The following is a 24,567-nucleotide window of genomic DNA, read 5'->3' on the forward strand; positions in this document are numbered from 1 at the left end:
GGTGCCCATACGGATGGGCACCAGCATGGCGTCTCCATACAAATCTCTATCTACATCTACATTATGGGGGTCTTGCAAAGGGAGGCATGCTCCCATCACTGCAAGACATTAAATAAAAAGCAGGGTGGGGGGTGGGGGGGTTAAAAAACCTTTAAAATATATAATAAAATATGTACATAGATTAAGATTAAAAAATTAGAACCTAAATAAACTGTCATCATTCTAATCTAAGAGCATTCTTGAATAATTGACTTTTTTTAACATCTAAAACATCGTTAGGTAAGGCGTTCCATTCTCTAATAGTTCTACAATAAAATGAGTTCCTATAGCTTTCTGTGTTCGGAGTTAGTTCGATCATCTTGTCTTTGTGAAAAGATCGAAGTTGACAATTACGCCTTTTGATATAGCATGCGATTTCTAATGCTGATTCACCATGAATTGCTTTATGAAGTAATGTGAGGCGAGCAGATTTCCTTCTGTTTTGAAGGGATGGCCATTCCAAATCGTTAAGTAAATTGGAAACAGTTCCCAGTGTTCGCTGCCAACAGTTCTTCACAAATCGAGCAGCTCGCCGTTGGACATCTTCTATTTGCTTTATATGCTTGTCAATCCAGGAATCCCACACCGGGCTTGCATATTCCAGATGAGGTCTCACTAGTGCTTTATAAGCTAATTCTTTAATTGATTCAGGGCAGTTGCCAAGATTTATTTTTTTCTCTATAAATTTGGGTAAAAAATTTCTCCGCATATCTCGCATAAGAAAAATTGTTGTGACCAGAATTTTGGCGAGAGTCTTTGCATATCTACCTTCTTTCATTTCCCAGATTCTGGACTTTATCTATTGACCGGTTTTGATCTTTATTTTGATCTATTTTGAATTGCGTGACACTGAAAACCAGCAATTATGTTGCGAACATCACGAGTTGCTGGAGAGCGCAGAGTCAAGAACATGCAGCGTGGCGAAAAATCTGCGAAGAGTTAAACTCTCGCATGGGATCTAATAAAATACTAATTGAGAAATATAGATCTTGTGACGTATATTTCAATCAGTAACGTTTTGGTTCAAACATGTTGGTCTAATGCGACCACTGCCAAAATTTGGAACTTGCGAAATTTTTGCCAATTTTTTTCCTCGCCCAAAATTGGAAATATGTGAATTCGCTCTAGTGGGACCCGGCACTTAGTAATTGTCACGCTAGACTGCTGGCAGTCTGTTTTTCTCTCGAAATTCAGCAGGGGTTATGAGGCGAGACGTTTTCATCTCGCCTTCTTCCCTACTCGGCCATACCGCCCTTGTCCCGCCTTCTTCCCCACTCGGCCACCGCGATACTGCCCTTTTTCGTTCGCGATGACTAAACACTCACCCTAGTGACCCTTAGAGAAAAAAACGGCTGCCAGCAGACTATTGTCACGCCGGCTAGTTTGAACACGCTTTCATTGACCCATGGTACACCAGCACTTAATTAGTTCATTTCCCTAGATAATTTATGTCACTAACGGTCATAAAATAACATGTACTGAAACATGTACTAAAACAAAAAGTTGAAGTCGAAGTTGAGGTTGAAAACTTAGGTTACTGGACGGAACAGAATAAGATTACAAAACCTTGCCTGCGTGACTGACAAATTTCCTTTCCGAGTCAACTGGGTAAGACATTACTTTAGTTTGGATACTTAGGTTGCCATGGTTGGTAACCGTTTGTGACGCATTACATTTCTCTGTCCAAAATCTTGATAACAATGGGGTGACAGGCCTGCACAACTCCCATCCACGTGTAATAGCCAGTCAAAGCTTTGCTCTAACGAGTATATCCTTTAGAGATCTGCCCCTTTTGTACGAGACAATAGCGGGATCTTTGAATATTCTTCTAAGCAATGGTTGTTGTTGAATTAAATACCAATTCTGCATAAGTATTTGCTTTTAGTTAGGCACTGATGGGGGATTTTGTGTGACAAAACGCAAGATTCGCGTGTCTTGTTTCTCTCCTCAAATGTAATTTCTGCGAGAGTTGTTGAAACGAGAGTTTCAGGATACCCTCTTTCGATGAGATTTGATTTAAATTGTGAAATAGCAGCTATAAATGCTGTTTCAGAGGAGTTGGTTTGTTATATCAGTAAGATGATTATAACTTCTTTACCAATGATTATGCACTGTTCGTTTGATTATTTCTAGAATGCATCGATCTCTCAAAGTACACATGCTGTTAAGTATCACCGTGCAGGCTCGTTAATCACAATTATTTTATAATCAGATTTACGCCTTTGGATGATCAGATGTTCCGTAATCTCATCGCTTGGTTGATCATTTATTTTCGTGAGTTAATATGGAAATTTAATTTTGATCACGCCTGCTCACTCTTAAACGTAAACGTATCTATATATATCATCACCGATATTTTGTTTTGAGTTTAAGTTATCCTAAATTCTTAATTTTTCATCAGCGATCAGCCATCTTAACTTCTCCAATCTTAACTGGTCTTGCTTTATTCTGTTCTACATCGGTGAGCTATTAGGGACTTTAAGATATAGTACGGCTAGGCTATAGTACGGCGGCAGATAGTGAAGATCGCTTCCGGTGACGTCATGACGCGCGTACCAGAACGGCTTTCCCGCCGTAGCCTTGCCATCTACTACGGGAAAGTGCCTGGTCTCACGTACTCTTCACTACGTGAGTATAAGCCTACTTCTCATTTTAACGCTTTTTTCACTGTTTGAACAGCCTAGTTTGAAGATAAAGTTCTTAATCATAAAAATCAGTTCTAAGATTATTGTTTCTTTGTCATTTGTACAGAACGCGAGGTGATCAATTCAGTCAGATTAGTATTGGGCCGAACAGCCGTAGATAAGAAAGCTTCGTATGTTCTAATCTGAGCTATAATTGTTTATTACTACTCAAAATGTATTTTATTTTAATCGAAAGTTTTGTATTTTCGGGCTTAACACGTAATCGTTGTACGAACAACCTGTCCGTGTTGAAATCGAGCTTTTTTATATCAGAGTTTATATTTTGTTTTGTGGTTCAGTGGAATTACAGGCGGTTCTATCAAGTTCTAAAAGGCAAATCTGAGTTCTGAGAGATGTAAGACGGATACAGGAGAAGGAAACCATCGTCATTAATCAAGTCTATTTCGTATGAAAGTAGAATAATCTCTGGTTTCCTTGAAAGTAGTCATTTTTGTAAAGACAGGTAGAGACTGCACATACCGTTGCCGTACATAAAATCTTAATCATTTGAGTTTGGCGGGTAAAACACCGTTGTCAGCCTAGTCCTTCATGGGCAAAGTAGCCATAGTTGCACTCGCCGTAGCGTATCTTAAAGTCCCTATTATCTTATGGCCCGGGTCGTCATAAGCGGTACTTGGACAAATGCAATTTTTTTTCACAATAACTGTCTAATTTCTCGCGCGCTGATTGGCTCATTTTTATCATTAATAAGAGTACAGACGGATAACATTTTAATTTATGCAAGGTTTCAAATGTAACTTACAGCTGTCAAACTGTCAATTCTTCAACCAATGAGATTTTATGGACTTTTAAAGTAGCCAATCAAAAAGCGAGAAAAGCTATTGACAATGTTCGCGTCATTTTGAATAAAATTCACATATCTTTGTTTACGGCAAGTTTACGGCGTCTTTTCCCCTCATTTATTCCCGGCATTTGACCATTTTGGGGTCTTGTTATTGTAAAAAACAAATTGACGTCAGTTTTTTATGCCTCTGTCCTCTTAGTGATGATAAATTTTGTCATAACACTGTCAAAGTTTACTGCGAAACCACTCGCCCTCGGCTCGTGCCTCCACAGCCACTTTGACAATGTTATGACGCAATTTATCATCTATAAGAGGACAGACGCATAAAAACCTGTGGTCAATTTGTTAAAATTATTCTACCCTATACAGAGGGAAACTTTTCGCCGTTTATGACATTTTAATAACTGCGAAATTTTCCCTCGGTATATAATAAAATGGTAAAATATACTTATAAAGCTCTTTGCGAAACTTTATTAAATTTCTGTAGAAAAATTAACTGAAAAATTTTAATTTATATATATACCCGTCTGTTCCTTAGCTGTTCCTTAGAAAGTCACTCAGAGAGTCATATTGCAGCAGGCATGACATATTCTGAACGTTCTCGGTATTCTTGAACGAGAATAGATTTGTGTTCGAATGAGCGAATACACATTATTCTTTGTAACAGCTTTATCTAGAACTGCGTAACTGTGTTATGCTGTCGGATTGAAGCCGGCAACAATGTATGTATTGTTTTTCTTGTTTCTTGAAGCAAATACGCTTATAGAGAACAAAAATGCAGTAAAAGAGGCAAAGCTCTGTAAATTACAAAAGAAAAAAAACAACAACAACAACAACAACTGGATAGCACGAAAGGGCGATGCCGAAATGTAATCAAAGGCTCCCTGAGCCAGCTCATGGATGACTTGTTGACTTTTGCCACCGAAGTGGAAGTAAAGTCTGCATGTGAGCCAAGTGGCCCATCAGGTCGGCACTTATCCCGGTTTCTGTAGCATGAAGCGACTAGGAGTATTTCTACTACCCCCGGATGGGATGCTAATCGATTGCAGGGTTACTCCCACAATTAAATTTGCCAGTACTTATTTATACACCTGAGTGGATAGAGGCACTGTGACAGTTAAGTGTCTTACTCAAGAACACAACACAATGTTCCCAGCCAGGGCGCGAGGCCAGACTGCTCGAAATAGAAAAGAAATACAAAAATCAAATAACAGGTTGTTTACACAGACAGCTTATAAATTTTAAAATGGATAATACTTAATTTTGATATGAATTGGAGCATTGTTATCATATTAACTTGTACATGATGTAGTGTCAAAGAATAACAACAGTCTGTTTCAAAATGAAATCATTAAATGAGAGTTCACCATATTTACCAGTCAGTCCAAAATTGACCATATAATTATGTATATGAGTCAGCAGTGCATTTTGGGTCAAGGTAAATTGGTTATGGACCTTGTTCAGTCAACATTATGGCACAGCTGTATAACAATGATTACTATTATGCAAGAATTACAATACATGATTTTAAAATTTATTTTAGACAACCAAATCGAGAATGCCAGGACTGCCAAGAGTATTTTGCCAAATTTCACTTAAGTGAGACATGGATATTGGCAAAATCTTGTTTACTTTAGGCTAAGTCAAACATAAACAATTTGTAGCTTGCAGGAAAGGCTTTCCTTTCATATACATGTAGCTTCTTGCCTGGAGCCCCTTTCAAAAACCTAATGTGGCCCACTAGATCTTATTTCTGGAATAAATAATCAATTAATGTTTGAAATCCCCGTTCTGTTAAGTCTTATAATACCTCCAGCCTGAAAAAAAGTGCACCTTTAGTCAACTGTAGCAAGAAGTCCCCCAGCTTGGTGCAATACAATAACAAGGATACTACATATTGTAGCGCATGCAAGTAACATAACAATAATTTTCTTTATTATATGGCTGGCTCCGTGAGCGGGTAAGATGAATCAAATCCTGCGCTGTGATTGGCTACCCGAGCGGGCAAGATGGAGCTATCTCGCCCGCTCGGGACTACCCGCCGTGTCCCGCAAGAAAAATTTCCCCGAAAGCCATATAATAAATCATTTATTGACCAAGCTTGTTTGGTCAAGATGGCTGGATATTGGCCTCGTTCTTTTTCTGCGAGTTTATGGACCGAGACGGAGTCGAGGTCCATAAACACGCGAAAAAAGAACTTGGCCAACATCCAGCTATCTTGACCTCACACTTGGTCAATAACTCATACTTCTTGGAAACAACAATCACGGTATTTTATTCCTATATATCTTGGTAATTGTTTGTGCTAGTCTCACTAGCAATGCCATAATACTAAACAAGATTGCAGATACGTTTCTGCTAATAGATTTTTGCAACGATTACAGAACATACTTATGTTGACAAGTATCAAGCATTCTCTTCTCCATAATTCAAGTTTTGATGTCAATTTGTTTAAATCTCTCATTTCTAGGAGCAAAAAAAAAATATCTACATCATCAGCCACCATGCGTCCGGCTTTTTGACACAATTGAACAGCATGTCTTTGTCGCAAACAAATAGATCTACACAGTCTCGTGGACTTAATTTGTTCATCCATCACTAAAATATTGCAGTGTATATTTACTCAATCGTACATGTAGGTTGCCTTGCATATCATCTGTGAAGAAATTTTCACTCTGGTCGAACTGCATGGAATACAAAAGAAATGTAGTGTGAACGACAACAAAACTAAAAGATAAGGCAATTCGACATTTTTTTCCCCTAAGTATTTAAAAACAAGCTTACAAATTTCGAGCTTGCGATACTAACACAGGCAGAATTTCAATGTGTGCGTACAAAATAAAACAATAGAGAAACAATGAAACCAAAACCTAACAAGAATTTAAGCTTACCTTAGACTACACAACGACAGAGAGCGAGTGGAAACCATCAAATTCTCTTGCCAAGAAAAAAAGCTAATCACGATCTTACTTTCTGCTTTGTCTTCCCGGGTGTCTTGCATCAATTCTTTGACCTCGTCATAAATACCTCTACCAGCTTTCATCTAGGTGTGAGCAAAAGCCGATAGGCAAAAAACAACATATTTACGAAAGAAAATGACATGAAACCAAAATGGCCGACTTCAATCTTCGAGGTGTTCGACAAACTCGTACCAGGCTCTCGATTTATCGGGCAAAAATGTACGCCTTTCTAGTCCCCCCTGGTCAAAGAACCTTCCTGAAGACGAATGAACACTCGTGGACAAAAACAATACTTAGAAGGGGAGGTAGGAGAAAATTGTTTAATCCAGGTTTAATGAATAAATTAGTTAGAATCGACTGACTGAGTGAGTGAGCGCCATCCGACTGCCTCCTAAGCTCATGGATGTTACATAACATCCATGAGCAAAAAGGAAAACAAAAGTATTTGATTATTTCTCTGCTTTTAAGGAAAAGATCGTCTGAACAATAGCAATTTATTTCGCATGTTTGCACTCGACCTTTTAAAACTCAATAATGGACACCAATCGCCTTGTAAGTGTAAAGAATATATCGTGGGTAGCGTTACGTTTTTTAAAACGTAATCTGTTTTTGGTTCAAGGTGTATAAACTCATATAGCGACAGGTAGCCTCGTGTCTTACAATTCAGGGAGTAATCGCGCGAGTAATTGCAAAATCGGACGAGCGCGAAGCGCGAAGCCGATTTGAAAATACGAGCACGATTAGTCCCTGAATTGTACGAGACGAGGTCTAATTATTAATTAATCGCATCTATAACAAATTTCGGAATTTCGAGAATTTTGTTATAGATACGATTAACAGCATAAGCGGTTAACCCTAATCAGTAATATGGAACATAGTAACTCTTTTCTAGAAAGACTTTGGATGACTGGAAACTTTCCTTCCGTGAATTTTTAGTCCACAGAATGTGAACAGATGCAGGAGAAAATTGTGAACAGATGCATGCTTAATTAGAGAAACAAAAGCCAGTAAAAGAGGTATAGCGCTGTAAATCACAAAACAAAATATATCCACAGGGATAGTAACAAAGGAAGGCCAAATGCAACAGAAGAACGGAAAAGGGATAACTTGTATTATTTTTTCTCTGATATTTCACAATAGAAATTTATTTCGCTTGATTCGACTCGACCTTTTAAAACCTGAAACAAATTGCGTTATACTAGTAATGCATATAGCGTGGGGAATGTCACTTTTTTAAAAAAATACGGAATCTTTTTTTGTTCAAAAAGCAGTTTTACTTAATATTCGTTTTAACAAAAAAGGTAATAAGTAACGTCTCGGTTTGCTAGGGCTTCTCGTTACAGCTTTGGTTATAAATATCAATACTTTAAAAGCAATGAAGAGAACAAAAAATCCATTTTTTTTTTTTTTTATTTAAGCAGTGCTTTTGTGAGCTAATGGATTAAGACGATTACTGAAAAAATAGAGAAAAGAAGCAGTGATACAATTACTGCCGCGTCCTAAGAATTCCTCCTTGACTAGAGTGAGGTGTCCATCAGAGTGGGTGCCCATGGTGTTGTGGGCCTATATACAACCAGAAAAATCCGAACGCAACCTAACCATCAACCCGTGTAGCAAGCGTTTCTGTAGTAAAGTGCGAACGAGTAGAGTCTGCTCACGTTGAACTAGAGGCGAGAGCAAAAACAAACAAACAAACAAACAACAGCAACAACAACAAAAAAAAAACAGACGGAGTCGAAGGTAACTTTGTGGATATTTTTTGTTCCAGACCCAATTTTCGCCTGGCCAGAACGTTGAGTGTTTGTAGAAGAACGCTTGTTACTAATCAAAGTTTGCTACTCAAGCTACCAACCATTAAGCACCGCGCTCCTTGTTTCAAGCTCTTTGCCGACGAAGCGCAACAGCGCCGGTCAACAGTGTGTAGAAACAAGGCAAGGAAAACACTCCGTTTCAGTTCTTGAATTTCAAAAGAATGGCATCAGTAAGAATTGTTGCACGGTTTGTCTGGACATATTGAGTTAAGACAAGTAACATATCAGTTCAGTCAGTTTCTGTAATACACGAGTGATTCGGCTAACGTGTTTACATCCATTTGCCACCCACTTCAGATCACGTGTGGGAATATGCATAAACAGAACAACTGTAATTTCCCAAATGAATCATCGCATGATCTGAATTGAGCGCCGCCAAGGATGTAGACGCGTCAGCCAAATCCGTCTGTACAGTTCTCTGCTCAGTGACCTGGCCTTTTCGCAGTTAATGACATTCAATAACTGCGAAATTTGTCGTTCAAATATATTTACAGAGGGAGATTTTTCCCAGATAATGACATTTCAAGAACTGCTACATTTGTGATTTAGATATATATACCGAGGGAGACTTTCCGCCGTTAATGATTTCATAATTACATATCACAATTACATATCTCTTATTTGAAAAAAAAGTCAACAACCAGTTTAATGTAATGCTAAGGTTCAGAAACCTTATTTGCAAAGACATTTTAGTGAAACTGTATAAGGCCTACATACTCCCTCATTTTGATTATTGCTCAACAGTTTGGCACTTTTGCAGTGCAAACAACAGGGACAACTGAAATAGAAGCTCTTAACAAAAGGATTCTGAGATTCATTCTAAGCGATTTTGAATCGCCTTATAATGTGTTGCTAGACAGGGTAAACTGTCTCCAACTTCATGATCAACGCATCTGTAAATTCCTTACTATTTTGTACAAAAGTCTATTTTTCACTAGCTATCCGACCTATATGAGAAACATGTTCTCGTTCTGTTCTACTTCATACAACATGCGTGGAAACTATATACTGGAAATGCCCAAACCTAAAACTACAACTTTTGGTCTCCACTCCTTTACTTATCTGGCAACAAAAGAATGGAATTCTCTACCCAATTTTATAAGGTTATGTAACTTCTCAGACTTCAAAAAGCACATCAGTAAAGCCAATTCATGAAACATGTAAACGACAATTTTATAATTAGTTAATATAAGTCATATAAGTAGTTTTTTTGAAAAACATTTCAGAATAAAAACTAGCGGTAAAAAACGACGTTTCGATCTCTCTGAGATCATTTTCAAGTTGCAGAAAAAACGAATGAAATATACATATATAAGTACAAATTAGGGCGTGAGAATGTCAAACGATAAAATATGTAAATACAAGCGCTAAAATGTAAGTGTTAAAATAATAAAATAATATGCTATAAAAAAAAAACCTATATAAATAACTTTGCACGGATTGAATCTGACTGTTTGTTCAAGGTTGGCTTAAGGTCCTTTATAAAGAGCATTTCGTAGATCATGCAGTCGAATTTACTTTGGCACTTTCTCAAGATCTTAAAATCACGATATATGTCACTTGGGACTGTTCCGTGCTGCTCTTTGATGTGATTCCCGATTGAAGACAATCCCTTGTGTTCCTACTAAGCCACCTTGATCTCATAATCTAATTTTTCATAGTAGATGGCTGCTTAATCAATCAAATTGCAAGACTGAATAGTCTTCCAGTGAATTATACGAACGAGTTACAAAAACATGTTTTTCAGTCCATCAGAGAGTGGAGCTTTCCAAGAATACTTTCTATAAGTTTACACAACGTTTCACCGCAGGTTGCTAGAAAGATGTTAAGTCAGGAAACAGGCGACCGGTTACGTCACAAAATACGGGATAGCATGACGTACAAGGATGTGAAATATTACGCGGAATCATTCTCAGACGCTGATTACGGCACAACCCACGTGGCTGTTTTGGCGCCAAATGGTGACGCGGTTTCCGTGACAACCACAATCAACAGGAGGTAGGTTTAGAACTTCTTACGAGTTATTAATTAACTCTTTTTGCCTTTGATGGTTGAGTAAATTACCCTTTCGACCTTCAGTAAGAACCTTCCAATTACGCTTAGCCAGAGCTGCATTATAGTGTCGTTTTGCCGAATGCTTGTAGGAGCATTCAAAGACAATCAAATCTTTATTTGTTAGCCTTAAACTTAACGTGAGTTCTCCAAACGTTGTGATATCAGCATGACGTCATCACGTACATGGAGTTGACAAGCAACCTCTCTAATGACATTCGCAGGCTCGATCATGATTCTCGACAAAAGGTACACAACCTATTAATTGACATTTCGATTGAATATCAGTTACCACTGTCGTTCCGTTTTCACCGTTGTTTTTGACAGACTTGGATCCAAATATCGATCTAACGTCACAGGAATCATCTACAACGACCAGATGGATGATTTTGACATTCCCGGTCACAACATAGTGGACGGTATTTCTCCATCTCCTTTTAACTTTCCCGAGCCAAACAAGCGACCTTTCTCGTCCATATCTCCCGCCATTTTGACAAGCGACGAAGGCAGAGTTGAACTTGTTATCGGCGCCTCTGGCGGGAAAAGGATCACCACCGCCGTGTCACTGGTATGTTTAATGGCATAATCATATTTTAAACAAGAGAAAATAAAGGGTACGAGAGTTCATCCGCCATACAGGACTTATTACCAAGTTTATCACTCTCAGGTTATTTTTAGATCGATTCTGATTTTTCAAATCACAGAAAGGTCCAGGGATAGTTAGTCATTTGACACGAATTTTCTCACGGGGACAGCCCGAGCGACTTAAAAAAACGACTTTACACTTAATTCCATCGTCTAAGAAAACATTTGCGCAACGCTCGTCGAAGCATTATACGCGGAAGTACTAAATACCATCTCTAAAAATAACTTGCCGGGGATTACCTTTAGAATCAGACTTTAATGGAAAAATAACTATCTTATTTTATCCTCCCTTGATTTCAAACCCATAACTCTGAAGATACAAGAACAAATGCTCTAAAATACAAATGCGATTGGTGTTTTCACATCAATCGTGAAATCGTCATTATGAGACTGGGGCCAAGTCATGTTCGTATACCTAAGTCTCTCAGCTTGGACTTAGGTTCTCTGTCTGTCTTCAGCGGATAACAGTTTTGTTCGCATGCGCAGGTGTTAATGAACATGCTGTGGTTTGAACAATCCCTATTTGACGCAGTGGACAAGCCTCGACTGCATACTCAACTGGTGCCCGATCAGGATGTATCTTATGAAAAGATACCTTTTGACACTTCTGGCAAATATCGCATGTCACGCGAAATATTGGAAGGTTTGGAAAAACGCGGACACAACGTAACTGGCGTGGAATTCTTTGCCGCGGTGCAGGCAATATTCCGAGACCCTGAAAAGGGAATATTAGCCAAGTCAGACCCGAGGAAACATGGCGCGCCCGCGGGACAATAGAACAATTGTCCTGATGCCGATCCCGAAAACTCTCCTAGTATGATTACATTCACACTAGTTTTGAAGAGTGACCAAAACATTATATTAGCTATCAAAGTTAGAGTTACAGCTTTTGATACGCGAAACGTGTACTGAAATAAGTATCCTGTTTTTTCAAAATTAGGGCCAGTTTGTTACTCTTTCCAACCATGACAAAATGTTTCAATATGGGAAAAATCTTGTAGTTAATGAACGATATTGACGCATGATTCCGTGATTAATGAAAAACATTAATGGTTTGCATTTCTGCACTTATCTTTGTTTTTCATATCGACTGCATTTGATGTAATATGTTCATTTAAGCTCGTTTCCAGTTCCTTTGGGGTGCGTTTTGTCCCCTAGAGGCCTGAAAACGGGATAATCGTTTACTTTTTTCGACGCTGCTTAGCATTGATAAAAAATATGTCTTACTTAGAAATGAGGATGTACATGTTGTAGATAGAATAAACAAAATCTTTTCAGTAATGTTTCCTGCAAGTGTTGGTTTCCAGCAAAATTGCAATGTTTGCAAGAAAAAACATGCATAACACATCCTTACATGAAAAAAGAAAAAGAAAACACTGAGCTGAGCAAAAGTCTCGGCTCCCAACCCCCGCCTTTTTACGTCCTCTTGCCGTATCCTGTAAATTAGGAGACTCTAAAAATATCCTAGCCACTTAGCTGTGAGGTTCCTAGGCGAAAGCAAGTCTCTTTTTCAGCCCATGCACGATATTTCGATTGCTTGTTTGTCCTGAAGTCTCACGGACGATTAATACAATTCATGAAATAATATTTTGGGTTCTTGTCTTTGAAACATTCTAACGTATGAATAAATGACGAAACTTCACATTTCTCGTTTCTCCCTCGCTTTCTCCCCTGCTAGAACTCCCGTTTCCCTTATTTCATCTCCCGTTAACCGTACCTCTCCCACATCCTCCTCCCTCCCCCACCCCCGGAGAAAGTTTCATTTGACTTAGCAAGACATTTTTTCTTCATTTTAAGAGCGATCTGGGACAGCAAAACTCCAAGTGAATTTTGGCTACTGTCTTCCCCTGTGAACAAGCATTAAGTATCACGACAAAACTATGTGAAAATATTGAAACAATTTATTGGCATTTCTCTACCTAACATTTTCAGTCTTACAAGACAGCTTGTATCTGCCTTAAGCGAGTAAATAGCCACACGCTTTTTAATGTCACATAACAGACAGTACTGCTTAGTAACAACAAATTCAGAATTGAAATGATCTTTGTGAAAGATATTTCCGCTAAACTTAGCTCAACCTATCAGTCATACAGTTGAGTCATTTCTGAGACAAGTAATATAAACCACTTATAGCAATGATAGATATTGACAACTGATACCACACAATCTACCACTATATAATTAAGAAAACATAATGGTTTAGAACACTTGAAATTTAAATTTTAAACAATGTAAGTTTTAAACAATGTAATGTAAATGTCACAGTAGAAACGGAAATTAAATATAGTAACTATAAAGGTAAATTTTCAGCTATCTCTATTCTGTGAGATTTTCTTATATGTAACCTGCTACAGACTAACAGCGACAAATGGTGCAAAATCATGTTCTAAATTTAAGCGATAGCAACGAGGGAACTGATTCATATTACATCACAAACGAGTGGAACATATCTATTCAAGAATCTGAATGCGATCGTTCCCGCAGTCAGTCACAACTATCCTACCATCACTAAGAACTGCCGTAGAGACTGGAATATCAAACTCTCCTATCCCGCTCCCTTTATTTTCAAACATTTTCAGAAACTTTCCACTCAGTTAAAACACCTGAACTCTGTGATTCCTAATATCACAGACCATCAAGTGTCAGGCAACGAGTATTGAGTAACGACTATTGAACTCCCTGTCCCCCTCCCCCTTCTTTCCAAATTGGTAAACAAAATTCCCATCCCCATCAAATACTTTGATACAGTGTTCATTCCTGTCTGATACTATAAGATGGTTGTCATATTGGACACAGTGGATGGGAAAGGTAAAAGAGCCCTCTCCGCCAATTTAACGTAAAAACTGACCAGTAGGAGAAAAGGTCTGGATTAGTTTGTTATTTGAATCAGCAACAATATAATTTCCGTCACTCTCTATGGATAAACCATAAGGATCCTGAAGCTGGTGATCAAGACTTCCTTGTTCACCAAACTGGTTCGGGAACTCATCCTCCTCTCTAAAAACTTGGACTCGGTGGTTATCACTGTCCACCACTACAATATGGCCATTGTTATCAAAAGCTATCCCAGCAGGAAAGTTAAATTCGCCCTGTTTATCAACCTTTCTACCAAACGATCTTAAGTAAGTTCCATCACTACTAAATACCTGAATTCTGTGGTTACTAAAATCAGTCACTGCAATTTCATTACGTTCATTCACTGCCACTCCCGAATGACGGCGAAGCATTCCAGCAGCTGGCTCTTGTTGCCCAAACGATAAGACGGGCCTGAAATGTCTCGGTTTGACGTCAACAACAAAAGGGCTGCCATAAACGTGTTCTTCATTTACTTTCACTGACAAGTTACGTTTCTCGGTTTCTTTAGCGAAGTAACTGATGTTGTAGCTGCCGTCTTTGTTATCTTGGACTGGCGCTTTCGTCACACAGTCCTGTCCTTGCTAATTTTTGATTTCCACTGTCACGCAGTCACTCCCGTAATAACATTGTTCTCCATCAGCATTTCTTTCTGTCAAAATAAACTGTGCTTCAAGTCCAACAGTAGCTTCACTTGTTCCTTCTCCTTGCGCGCTTGATTGATGCGCACTAGATTTGCTGATAAGTGTTTTGAAAGCGTCGATTCTTTCAGTGACGATTTTCGCCATTAATGAATCGTTTTCTACGAAAGTGAATCGACGAAAGCCTTCAAGGTCGCAGTCTACTTGCTCTTCTCCATCGATGACATCTTCCTTAAACATTGTGTTAAATGACTTTTCTAACTGTACAATCTCAGCGCTTGTGCTTTCGCTTTAAAAGTGTTTCCGTTTTCTCAATCCCTGTCTCGATAAGCTTTATTTGTTTGTCCACATCGCGCTGTTCAGTTTGCAGACGTTCTTGAGATTCCTTTACTTGTTTGTCCACTTTGTTCTATATTTCCTTCTCCTTCGCTTCGACAACTGCATGATGGGACGCACGGGACTTCTACTGTAAGTACCGCAGAGAAATGGTAGGAAATTTTCATAGCATTCCTTACATACTCTCCCTAGGGTTGTTCGTCTTGCGGCCAGGGAAGGCGTCATAATCTGTTCCAGTGACATGTCGATGATATTAAATAAAAAATAAACCAGAAAGGGCCGATGGAATATGAGACAAGCTTTAAAATGAAGTCACGATATTAATAGTGCTTTAAAAGTAAATAGTGCGTTCGAGTCATTCCCGATGCTTTCAAATGATGGCGGACTCCACCGACGCCAATAATCTGGAACAAAACAAGGTCATTATATATCGGATCACGTCTAAACACACGCGAAGAAAGACTTGGGCAGGAAAAAAACGTGAGCGGACAAAACCGGGGAATGCCGATAAATCAAGTAATCCCCCAATAATGAACGAATTACACAACATGAACCTTCCTCTGCTTCTCCTCCTGAACCAAGTTCAGATCCACAAACTGAACTTAAAGGTACCAAAGTGCCTACGAATGGATGCTGAGCGCGGCGAGCAGACGTAAATGTCTTGTTTACGCAATGAAAGCCATCACAATAAACTCTGAGCTTGCATCGGGATGCTTGTCCGGGCGTAAAGGAGCGTTTGATTAATCAATCAAACACAGATCTTAAGGAATAAAAGCCCAGATGATCTGGAATACTTGTCTGAGTATGTCGTTAGCAGTGGGAGTCACTTGCAGTATTATCATGCTCGGCAATTGAAGTTATTGTATAGAAAATATCGCACAATTATACAGCCGAGGGCAAAAAAAAAAAAAAGAAAGAAAAAAGCGCGAGGAGAAACTTAGTACATGGAGCTCAGATACATTGTCAATGCTTTAGTAGACCATGCACGGCTACCAATCGCTTGACCAATCGCTTGACCAATCGCTTGGCCAATGGCTCGTACACGCAACGAATCGTAAAAGTCCGTAAGTTACGACCTGCGAAACAAGTGAGCCCACCTCCCATCCCCTGAAAATAAAGGAACTAAGGTTCAAAAGTATAATTATTTTTCCAATCAATAACCTAAATAACGTACGATAAACTGATGACGATTCAACTAGGGAAGGTGTAGCTTATTCCAGGAGGCGTCATAAGGCGCCCTGGTAAAACAAACCTCGCAAAATTTTCATCAAGTATGAAATTATCAAAATTGACAACTTTGCATCATTATTAACAGGAACGCATAAAAAGAATGTTTCATCATATTGAAATAAGAAACTCGACCAGAGCAGTTAAATATTTATAAAGCAGACTAACGTAGCAGTGCATCATGAACGGTAAAAATAGTTTAAGGTATCTTAAGTCACGGCCTACATCTAAAATGCCCACCCATGTGCCAGCAACATAAATTTCAACTGGACTAAAGAATTTCTAAACAATTTATAAGAAATCAGTGTTTTTACGAATTACACCCACACCTTAGAGGAATACAGCCCTGTTATCATAGAATTAAAAAAAAAAAAAAAAAAAAACACCAGGAAAATATATGTACAGTAGAAGTTATTTGCGTTCCCGCATGGGGTGAGAGATTCCAACCCATATAGTCTTTCGTTTCTCTCGTAAGTTCTCGCACGTTCAGAGATGCGCCACACTCGCGTTTTAGAGGTAGGGATCCCAACCAATGCTTACCTAACTTTTTAAAAACTCTACTTTTAGCCCTCCACCGAATCTACACACGTGTATTTCACTTGTGGAAGTCTATCGATTTGGACAGTGCTTGGGTGAGAGACTCTCGCCACTATCAACTTTGTTTTCTCTCGTAAGTTCTCGCGCCACAGTCCCGTTTTAAGTGCGAGAATCCCAACCAATGCCTAGCTAACTTTTTGAACATGCTAATTTTAGCCCTGCCCCAAATCTACACACGTGTTTTTCACTTATAGAAAACTATCGATTTGCACAATGTTTGGGTTGGAGATTTCCGTCCATATCAACTTTCTTTTCTCTCGTAAGTTCTCGTGCATTTACAGATGCGCCACACTCGCGTTTTAGGTGCAAGAATCCCAACCAATGCTTACCTAACTTTTTAAAGGTGCTGGTTTTAGCCCTCCCTCAAATCTAAACACGCATTTCATCTGCTTGCGTTAGACATTCTTTGTACTTCACGTACTTGGGTTGCATATTCTTGGGTTGGAGATTACCACCCATATCAACTTTCTTTTCTCTCGTAAGCTCTCGCGCATTTAGAGATGCGCCATACTCGAGATTTAGGTGCAGGGATGCCAACCAATGCTTACCTAACCTTTTAAAGATGCTACTATTAGCCTAGCCCCAAATCTACACACGTGTATTTCACTTGTGGAAGTCTATCGATTTGGACAGTGCTTGGGCTGTACATTCGTGCCCATATAAACTTTCTTTTCTCTTGTAAGTTCTCGCACGTTTAGAGATGCGCCACACTAACGTTTTAGGTTCTGCAATCCTAACCAATGCTTACCTAACTTTTTAAAGATGTTACTTTTAGCCCTCCCCCAAATCTACACACGTGTATTTCACTTGTGGAAGTCTATCGATTTGGACAGTGCTTGGGTAAGAGATTTTCGCCCACATCAACTTTTTTTTCTCTCGTAAGTTCTCGCGCGTTTAAAGATGCGCCAAACTCGCGTTTTACGTGCAGGGATCCCACACAGTGCTTACCTAACTTTTTAAACGAGCTGCTTTTACCCCTCCCACAAATCTACACAGGTGTACTTCACTTGTTGAAGTCTTTCGATTTGGACAGTGCTTGGGTGAGAGATTTTCGCCCATATCAACTTTCTTTTCTCTTGTAAGTTCTCGCGCATTTAGAAATGCGCCACATTCGCGTTTTAGGTTCGGGAATCCCAACCCATGCTTACCTAACTCTTTAAAGGTGCCGGTTTTAGCCCTCCCCCAAATCTAAACACGTATTTGATGTGCTTGCGTTGGACATTCTTTGTGCTTCATGTACTTGGGTTGCATATTCTTGGGTTGGAGATTCCCACCCATATATACTTTGTTTTCTCTCGTAAGTTCTCGCGCATTTAGAAATGCCCCAAATTCGAGTTTTAGGTGCAGGGATGCCAACCAATGCTTACCTAACCTTTTAAAGATGCTACTATTAGCCTTGCTTCAAATCTACACACGTGTATTTCACTTGTGGAAGTCTATCGATTTGGACAGTGCTTGGGTTGTACATTCGTACCCATATAAACTTTCTTTTCTCTTGTAAGTTCTCGCACGTTTAGAGATGCGCCACACTCGCGTTTTATGTTCTGCAATCCCAGCCAATGCTTACCTAACTTTTTAAAAATGCTACTTTTAGCCTTGCCCCAAATCTACACCCGTGTATTTCACTCGTAGAAGTGTATGGATTTGGACAGTGCTTGGAATGGACATTCTTAACCATATCAGCTTTCTTTTCTCTCGTAACTTCTCGCGCGTTTAGAGATGCGCCACACTCGAATTTTAATTGCAAGGGTCCCAACCAATGCTTACCTAACCTTTTAAAGATGCTGCTTTTAGTCCTCCTCCAAATCTACACACGTGTATATTACTTGTGGAAGTCTATCGATTTGGACAGTGTTTGGGTGAGAGATTCTCGCCCATATCTCGCGTTTTAGGTGCTGGAATCCCAACCAATACTTATCTAACTTTTTAAAGATGCTACTTTTTAGCCCTGCCACAAATCTACACACGTGTTTTTCAATTGTGAAAAACTATCGATTTGCACAGTGTTTGGGTTGGACTTTCCTGCCCATATCAACTTTCTTTTCTCTCGTAAGTTCTCGCGCCTTTAGAGATGCGCCACACGCGCGTTTTAAGTGCAGTGATCCCAACCAACGCTTATCTAAGTTTTTAAAGATGCTACTTTTAGTCCTCCCCAAAATCTACACACGTGTTTGATGTGTTTGCGTTGGACATTCTTCGTGCTTGATGTGCTTTGGTTGAATATTCATGGGTTAAAGATTCCCGCCCATGTCAACTTTGTTTTCTCTTTTATGTTCTTACAAGTTTAGAGATGGGCCACACTTGCGTTTTAGGTGCAGGGATCCGAACCAATGGTTACCTAACTTTTTAAAGATGCTACTTTTAGCCTTGCTTCAAATCTAAACACGTGTATTTCACTTGTGAAAGTCTATTGATTTGGACAGTGCTTGGGTTGGACATTCTCGCCCATATCAACTTTCTTTTCTCTCGGAAGTTCTCGCGCGTTTAGAGATGAGCGAAACTTGCGTTTTAGGTGCAGGGATCCGAACCAATGGTTACCTAACTTTTTAAAGATGCTACTTTTAGCCTTGCTTCAAATCTAAACACGTGTATTTCACTTGTGAAAAACTATCGATTTGCACATTGTTTAGGTTGGATATTCCTGCCCATATCAATTTTCTTTTCTCTCGTAAGTTCTCGCGCGTTTAGAAATGTGCCGCACTTGCGCTTTAGGTGCAGGGTTCCCAACCAATGCTTACCTCACTTTTAAAAGAGGCTTCTTTTAGTCCTGCCCCAAATCTACACACTTTTATTTCACTTGTGGAAGTCTATCGATTTGGACAGTGCTTGGGTGAGAGATTCTCCCCACTATTACCTTTGTTTTCTCTCGTAAGTTCTCGCGTGTTTAGAGATGCCCCACACTCGCGTTTTAGGTGCAGGGATCTCAACCAATGCTTACCTAACTTTTTAAAGATGCTACTTTTAGCCCTCCCCCAAATCTACACACTTGTATTTAACTTGTGAAAGTCTTTCGATTTGGACAGTGTTTGGGTGAGCGATTCTTGCCCATATCAACTTTCTTTTCTCTCGTAAGTTCTCCCGCGTTTAGAGATGCGCAACACTCGCGTTTTAGGTGCGGGAATCCCAGCCAATGCATACCTACATTTTTAAAGATGCTACTTTTAGTTCTGCCCCAAACCTACACACGTGTTTTTCACTTGTGGAAAACTATCTATTTGCCCAGTGTTTGGGTTAGAGATTCCCGCCCATATCAACTTTCTTTTCTCTCGTAAGTTCTCGCACATTTAGAGATGCGCCACACTCGCGTTTTAGATGCGGGAATCGCAACTAATCCTTACCTAACTTTTTAAAGGTGCTGCTTTTAGCCCTCTCCCAAATCTACACACGTGTATTTTATTTGGTAAAGTCTTGCCATTTGGACAGTGCTTGGGTGAGAGATTCTTGCCCATATCAACTTTCTTTTCTCTCGTAAGTTATCGCGCGTTTAGTGATGCGCCACACGTGTTTTAGGTGTGGGAAGCCCAACCAATGCTTACGTAAGTTTTTGAAGATGCTAGTTTTAGCCTTGCCCCAAATCTACACACGTGTCTTTCTTTTGTGGAAAACTATCCATTTGCACAATGTTTGGGTTGGAGATTCCCGCCCATATCAACTTTCTTTTCTCTTGTAAGTTCTCGCGCTTTTAGAGATGCGCCACACTCGGGTTTTAGGTGCAGGGATCCCAGCCAATGCTTACCTAACTTTTCAAAGGTACTACTTTTAGCCCTCCCCCAAATCTACACACCTGTTTTTCACTTCTTGAAGCCTTTCGTTTTGGACAGTGCTTGGGTGAGGGATTCTCGCCCATATCATCTTTCTTTTCTCTCGTAAGTTCTTATGCCTTTAGAGATACGCCACACTCGCGTTTTAAGTGCAGGGTCCTAACCAATGCTTGCCTAAGGTTTTAAAGATGCTAATTTTAGCCCATCCCAAAATCTACACACGTTTATTTAACTTCTGGAAGTCTTTCGATTTGGACAGTGCTTGGGTGAGAGATTCTCGCCGATATCAACTTTCTTTTGTGTCGTAAATTCTCCGGCGTTTAGAGATGCGCCACACTTGCGTTTTAGGTGCAGGGATCCTAAACAATGCTTACCTAACTTTTTAAAGAGGCTACTTTTAGCCCTTCTCCAAATCTACACACGTTTATTTCACTTGTGGAAGTCTATCGATTTGGACAGTGCTTGGGTGGGAGACTCTCGCCACTATCAACTTTTTTTTCTCTCGTAAGTTCTCGGGCGTTTAGAGATGCCCGACACTTGCGTTTTTGGTGCCTGGATCTCAACCAATGCTTACCTAACTTTTTAAAGGTGCTACCTTTAGCCCTCCCCCAAGTCTACATACGTGTATTTCACTTGTGGAAGTCTTTCGATTTGGACAGTGTTTGGGTGAGAGATTCTCGCCCATATCAACTTTCTTTTTTCTCGTAAGTTCTTCCGCGTTTAGAAATGCGCCACATTCGCGTTTTAGGTGCAGGCATTCCAAACAATGCTTACCTAACTTTTTAAAGATGCTGCTTTTAGCCCTCCCCCAAATCTACAAACGTGTATTTCACTTGTTAAAGTCTTTCGATTTGGACAGTGCTATGGCGAGAGAGCCTTGCTTATATCAACTTTCTTTTCTCTCGTAAGTTCTCGCGCGTTTAGAGATTCGGCACACTCTCGTTTTAGGTGCAGGGATCCCAACCAATGCTTACCTAACTTTTTAAACATGCTTCTTACAGCCCTCCCCCAAATCTAGACATGTGTTTTTCACTTGTGGAAGCTATCGATTTGCTTAGTGTTTGGGTTGGAGATTCCCGCCCATATCAACTTTCTTTTCTCTGGTATGTTTTCGCGCGTTTAGAGATGCGCCACTCTCGCGTTTTAGGTGCACGGATCCTAACTTTTTAAACATGCTACTTTTAGCCCTGCTTTAAATCTACACACGTGTTTTTCACTTGTGGAAAATTGTCGATTTGCCCAAGTGCTTGGGTTTGAGATTCCCGCCCATATCAACTTTCTTTTCTCTTGTAAGTTGTCGCGCGTTTAGAGATGCGCCACACTTGCGTTTTTGGTGCAGAGATGCCAACCAATGCTTACCTAAGTTTTTAAAGATGCTACTTTGATCCCTGCCCCAAATCTACACACGTGTTTTTTTTTATCTGTGGAAAACTATCGATTTGCACTGTGTTTGGGTTGGAGATTTCCGCCCACATCAACTTTCTTTTCTTTCGTAAGTTCTCGCGCGTTGAGAGATGCGCCATAGTCGCGTTTTAGGTTCCGGAATCCCAACCAATGCTTACCTAACGTTTTGAAGATACTGCTTTTAGCCCTCCTTCAAATCTACACACGTTTATTTTACTTGTGGAAGTCTATTGATTTGCACAGTGCTTGGGTGAGAGATTCATGCCCGTATCAACTTTCCGATCAAATGTTTTGCAAATCTGTGTAGGTTTTGTTTGACGGCAGCGGCTTGGTCTTCAATATGAATGCAGTTCTCTTCAAGTTCAGCAATTTTGTTTCCCTTCTGTTGCGCTTTTTGTTTTTGCAATTCAATCGCTGATTTTACTTGTAACTTGCGTTCAGTTGCAGCTACTTCCAAAAGCATCTTGGCATGACCTTCGTGATCTGTTAAAGCACAGGCGTTGAAAATGGCAACTTAACAGTCCTTACAAAAGAACTTCAACTCTTCTTTTTCATGGTGTTTCTGCTGGCAAAATGCTGGTCGTTTTGACACTTCCTCGATGTCTTGATCTTGAAAGTCTTTCAACGCTAGCACACGGTGTTCTTTACTAGCTCGGATTATGTTGTGTGCGGTAATACAGTCGTCACCCCAGAATGTACAACACTGGAAACAGTACAAACTCTGTGCGCTTCTTTTGTCGCAGTTTCCACATTTCACTCTGGAGGAATTACACTCTTTGATTGCCAACACATCTAGCAAACTGTTGATGCGAAAGTTGGTCGGTAAGTCCTTCAGATTTCCACTCCGTTAGGGACTCCACTCTCTCTTCTACACTCTGGGCAAGCTATGACATCATGGCGGCCACTCGCTCGTAGAATACCGTTCAAGCAGTGAAGACAAAACTGTGTAAACATGGCAGCTGTTTTGGATCAGTGAATGTGATCATGCACATAGAACAGGATACTTCTTCGTGAAGATTGTTTCGCAAGGTTTGTATATTCATGATTAAAGGCGGAGAGACAAACTGAGGCTCGAGATGACAACGCCTCCAACAATGGAGCCTTGTAATATAAAAAAATACCGTACTTATCAGACTTTTAATATTGACCAGTCACAAGAGGTTTGACTTTCTGTAATGTCTGACTTCTTTGAATTGTTTACACTTTGATTACCAAGATTCCTAGGAATCCTCAGAATAGCGTGACCTATGAAGAAGATTGCGAAACAGCGAGCTGCCTTTACAGGTTATAGACTTTCTGCATCAGTCTATGTGCATCTTTTTGTTGGAAAACCATCTCCATCAAATCTCCATCACTTGTCTCTGATGAATTGAAGATGTTCTTTGGTTTCTTTAAGAAATTTATCGAAATTGTCTACAATTCAGGAATAAACATTCCCGGGAAGAGAGGGGAAGGGGAGTTTGGGTAAAAGGACAACAAAATGACTGGGACGCCAGCGATTGCAAAATAACAAGGTTGGGAAATTTCAACACTCGTGTATTATCAACTCTGGGAATGGATTTCTAGCTATTTCCACATGACGTTTTGTTTTTAAGGATGAAGTTAATAAGTTACGTGGTAATATTCACACAAAGAGACTCCAGTTTTGGGAAAGCGATAACGTTCTGGTGAAATCTAATTGCGGCGGTAATCAATAGATTACTAATCTGTTGGCTAAATCAATCTCTTAAATAAATCATCGGAATTAAACTTTTCTTGTTCACCATCGACTAACCATCACTACAAGTGTTAGCAAAAATTGTCACAATTTATTAACATTTCTCTTCACCTAAATTAAACCGTGAATCCCATTTAGGCACTGAAGTCAACAGTTAAACGCATTATGTAATGTTACAAAATATACACTATACTATTGCTTTTTAACACAAATTCAGAATTAAGATGTTCTTTGGAAGAGATATGTCCACTAAAAGTTGTTCAAGCTACAAGTCATACTGCTGTGTGGTTTCTGAGACCAGTAATCTAAACTATCTATAACAATGACTAATAACACACAATTTTCGTGTTTCAAGGTTCAGTCCATGAGTGAGCAAATCAAGCAAATTGGAAGACAGGATATTAAGATTAAACACGCTCTTTTTATTTTTACATCTTAGAAAAGTTTAAGCCTGAAACTGTTATTACAAAGGTAGATCATTCTATAGCCATGGCTTTCACGCTCAGCTTTCACAATTCATTGTTTCCCTAAACCTGGTTCCCAGGGCTTTTCCCTTAGGTTCGAACAATCTTTAAGGAGAAAGCCTTGGGAACGAGGTTGTGTTTCCCTGACTTTTTTTTCAAATTGTCAATTTTTCCTGAGCCAAAATAAAACTCCATGACATTTCTCTGACCTTGAAGAACTTTTTTTCCATGCACACCATTTCCCAACTTGTTGCAATCATAATAACTGAGAAACTGGCATTGCCGAGTGAAAAAGTTTGATTAAATTTACTGAAATGTTTGTTTCCCTCTTCTTGTTACATGTTGAGAAACCTACATGAATGACAGACCAATTTCTTGTCCAAAGCACTAGTCGCTTCGCCTGCTTCGAAACCTAACCAGCCTTAAGAACCCAGTGAGAGCCCAAGGTTCGGGTACAACCTTTAGCTTACTCCCTTTCTGATGCGAGGTCCGCACTTAAAGCACTGGCTACATAACACAGTCATGCAAAAGTGACACCAAAGGTAATTACTTCTAGATACAAAAAATTGCC

The 24,567-nt window shown here is 39.6% G+C and overlaps 2 protein-coding genes and 1 pseudogene across 2 annotated transcripts in view; 1 reads left to right on the top strand and 2 right to left on the bottom strand.

Annotated features, from left to right (window-relative positions):
- Nucleotides 1-12,984, top strand: part of LOC145464129 (glutathione hydrolase 1 proenzyme-like) — a 50,008-nt gene extending 37,024 nt beyond the window's left edge. The window contains exons 6-8 of the mRNA XM_081447945.1: nucleotides 10,110-10,297; nucleotides 10,679-10,919; nucleotides 11,483-12,984. Of these exons, the coding sequence (XP_081304071.1) occupies nucleotides 10,110-10,297; nucleotides 10,679-10,919; nucleotides 11,483-11,773 (720 nt within the window). The 3' untranslated portion in view covers nucleotides 11,774-12,984. The remainder of the gene's footprint in view (nucleotides 1-10,109; nucleotides 10,298-10,678; nucleotides 10,920-11,482) is intronic.
- LOC145464102 (uncharacterized) lies at nucleotides 178-2,131 on the bottom strand. Its single transcript, XM_081447915.1, has one exon. It carries the CDS (start codon nucleotides 815-817, stop codon nucleotides 218-220), a length of 600 nt encoding a protein of 199 aa, XP_081304041.1. The 5' UTR covers nucleotides 818-2,131; the 3' UTR covers nucleotides 178-217.
- Nucleotides 12,985-13,321: 337 nt separating the features above from the next.
- LOC145463547 (E3 ubiquitin-protein ligase TRIM71-like) lies at nucleotides 13,322-22,909 on the bottom strand (annotated as a pseudogene).
- Between the last annotated feature and the right edge of the window lie 1,658 nt (nucleotides 22,910-24,567).

This window comes from Orbicella franksi, chromosome 12 (genome assembly GCF_964199315.1).
Source record: "Orbicella franksi chromosome 12, jaOrbFran1.1, whole genome shotgun sequence".
Classification (NCBI taxonomy): Eukaryota; Metazoa; Cnidaria; class Anthozoa; order Scleractinia; family Merulinidae; genus Orbicella; species Orbicella franksi.